The sequence below is a fragment of the Geospiza fortis genome, unplaced genomic scaffold, assembly GCF_000277835.1.
Source record: "Geospiza fortis unplaced genomic scaffold, GeoFor_1.0 scaffold206, whole genome shotgun sequence".
Classification (NCBI taxonomy): Eukaryota; Metazoa; Chordata; class Aves; order Passeriformes; family Thraupidae; genus Geospiza; species Geospiza fortis.
The window spans coordinates 8,377,289-8,379,320 of record NW_005054311.1 but is presented as its reverse complement, the minus strand read 5'-3'; the positions used below and the strand labels follow the sequence as shown (position 1 = coordinate 8,379,320).

General features: G+C 48.1%; 1 protein-coding gene across 1 annotated transcript in view; it reads left to right on the top strand.

Annotated features, from left to right (window-relative positions):
* The first annotated feature begins 1,658 nt into the window (after positions 1-1,658).
* Positions 1,659-2,032, top strand: part of CARMIL1 (capping protein regulator and myosin 1 linker 1) — a 187,348-nt gene continuing 186,974 nt past the window's right edge. Inside the window, exon 1 of the mRNA XM_031055647.1 lies at positions 1,659-1,674. Coding sequence (XP_030911507.1) covers positions 1,659-1,674 — 16 coding nt within the window. The remainder of the gene's footprint in view (positions 1,675-2,032) is intronic.

The following is a 2,032-nucleotide window of genomic DNA, read 5'->3' as shown; positions in this document are numbered from 1 at the left end:
GCACCGCCGCCCGCCCGGGGCACGTCCTCGGTGCGCCTCAGCCTGGCGGCACGGGCTGAAGCTCCACTCGGTGATTCTTTTATTTATCCTCCCGGGTTCTGCGTAGTTTAAGACTCGTTTTCCTCTGGACGTAGGAGGGAGTGAGGGTATTTGTAATTAAAGTTTTATGGCCCCGTGCACACGAGCCTCCATCCTGCATGGTTTACGCTTAGGAACTCAGTCACAGGTGATGGCGAGGACCCTGAAAATGCTGTCACCTTTTTGGGGAGCTTCCAATAAATGGATCGTTACACAGGCGGCGTGTGTGTAACCAGTGTCATTTGGGGATAACAGGTCTGATGCTCCAGGCCCTCAGCTACCTTGTTCAGGCCGAATTTCCTTTGATTTTGCTTGTTGAAGAGCTATCTAAAGATCTCACCAGCGTTGTAATAATTTGAAGTGTTGTCTTAAAGATAGATGGAAACAGAAATTTGTCAGGCAACACGGTATATGTGACATTGAATACAATCCTTCAGACCTTATGTAGGTAATTTACATTGTTGCATTTCCTTCAGTTTCGTCGGTCAGCAAGTGGTTTTAGCATTCATCAGATATTGGTAAAGTCTGGGTGGACGTTTGCAGCTGCTGCAGATATTTTTTTCTGTAGAGTCAAAATAGCTCTATTTTGCAGTCCTTTTGGTCTCCAAACTATGTGGTTTACAGAGCGACTGTAATCTATAGCTCGCTGCTAAGAAATGATGAGCTGGGAAGAGTTCTAGGAGTAGCTAGGGTTAAAACCATGCCATTTTCCTATTTTAAAGTGGCCAGGCATGTGAGGTGCTAATACACAGTATTTCTTACTCACCACGGGTCTGTACTCTAGTGTTGTAGGTGAAGTGTGCTGCATACTACAGGGAAGAATGAGGTGAACATCTTCACAGCCTCCTCTTTGAACCATCTTAAGAATTACACCCCAGCCCTGGTGTCCTGCACCCACTCAGCTTGATTTGTCAAGGGCTATTCTGAGGTGTGGGGATCTGTTCACATAGATTGGTTTAATTTCTAGCAGTATTTTGGTGTCTGCATGTTAAAATTTAACCTCTAAATAGGCTCTTTGTAATAACCCTGTTTTGAGAGCAGGATGAAAGGATGTGCTTTAACACAGAGTGATTGCAGTGTGGAGATTAAACTGGGGGTAGGAGTGTTTGAGCTGCAGTTTTTGTTCTGTTACTCACTTCCCGTGTGACCTTTGTCAGGTCTCGTAGGTCATAGTCTCCAAAGAAACCCTCTCTTACTGCTGGCTTGCCTGGATCCACTCCTGCCAGGTGTGGATGTCTGAAGCTTCCAGCATTAGAAAAGTGAACCTTAATGTTATGTTTCCATCTCTCAGTGTGAAAATTTATTTTGAATTCGCTTGTCACCCAATGTGGAGGGAATTGTCTTCAGTCCCATGTAGAGTATCTATTAAATCTCTATCTTAGCTCTTTGAAGTAGTGTTTTTAGCCCTTTCAGGCAGATAGAGCCTTGTGAGGAGCTGATGTCCTGATGATGCTTTGTGCAGTCTGGGGTCCCAGGCCCCTTCTCTCCTTATGGCTTGTTGGAGTAAGAGTGCTGGAGCTGAGGGCTTGCAGTCATTCCCATTTCTGCTGTGTGGGACCCGTGGGACAGCAAAGGGAAGCATGCCTCTCTATGCAGGTGTGTCAGGAGGAAGTCCCTGCTAGATGTAGGCACTTGGAGCTGTTTGTGGGAGAAGAGAAACCAAAAGCACAGGCTGCACATGGAGGTAAAGTGGCAGAGAGAGCAGCAAGACCTTCTACAAGGAGACAGGACTTGATGAAAAAGACTCTGTGGTCAGCTTGCTACTGGGGTCCCAAGCGGGGGCAGAAAGACCGGAATTGGGCATTACTCATGGGAGAGGAAGCCTTGGGAGAGCAGTTGACATCGGGCTGGACTTTCCCCCGGGTTCCGCTCACCTGGCTGCTCCGGGATCTCGCAGCCTGGCTCCGGACCAAGCGGTTGCTCTGGGCGCCGGCCGCGCTGGCTGCCTGCCACC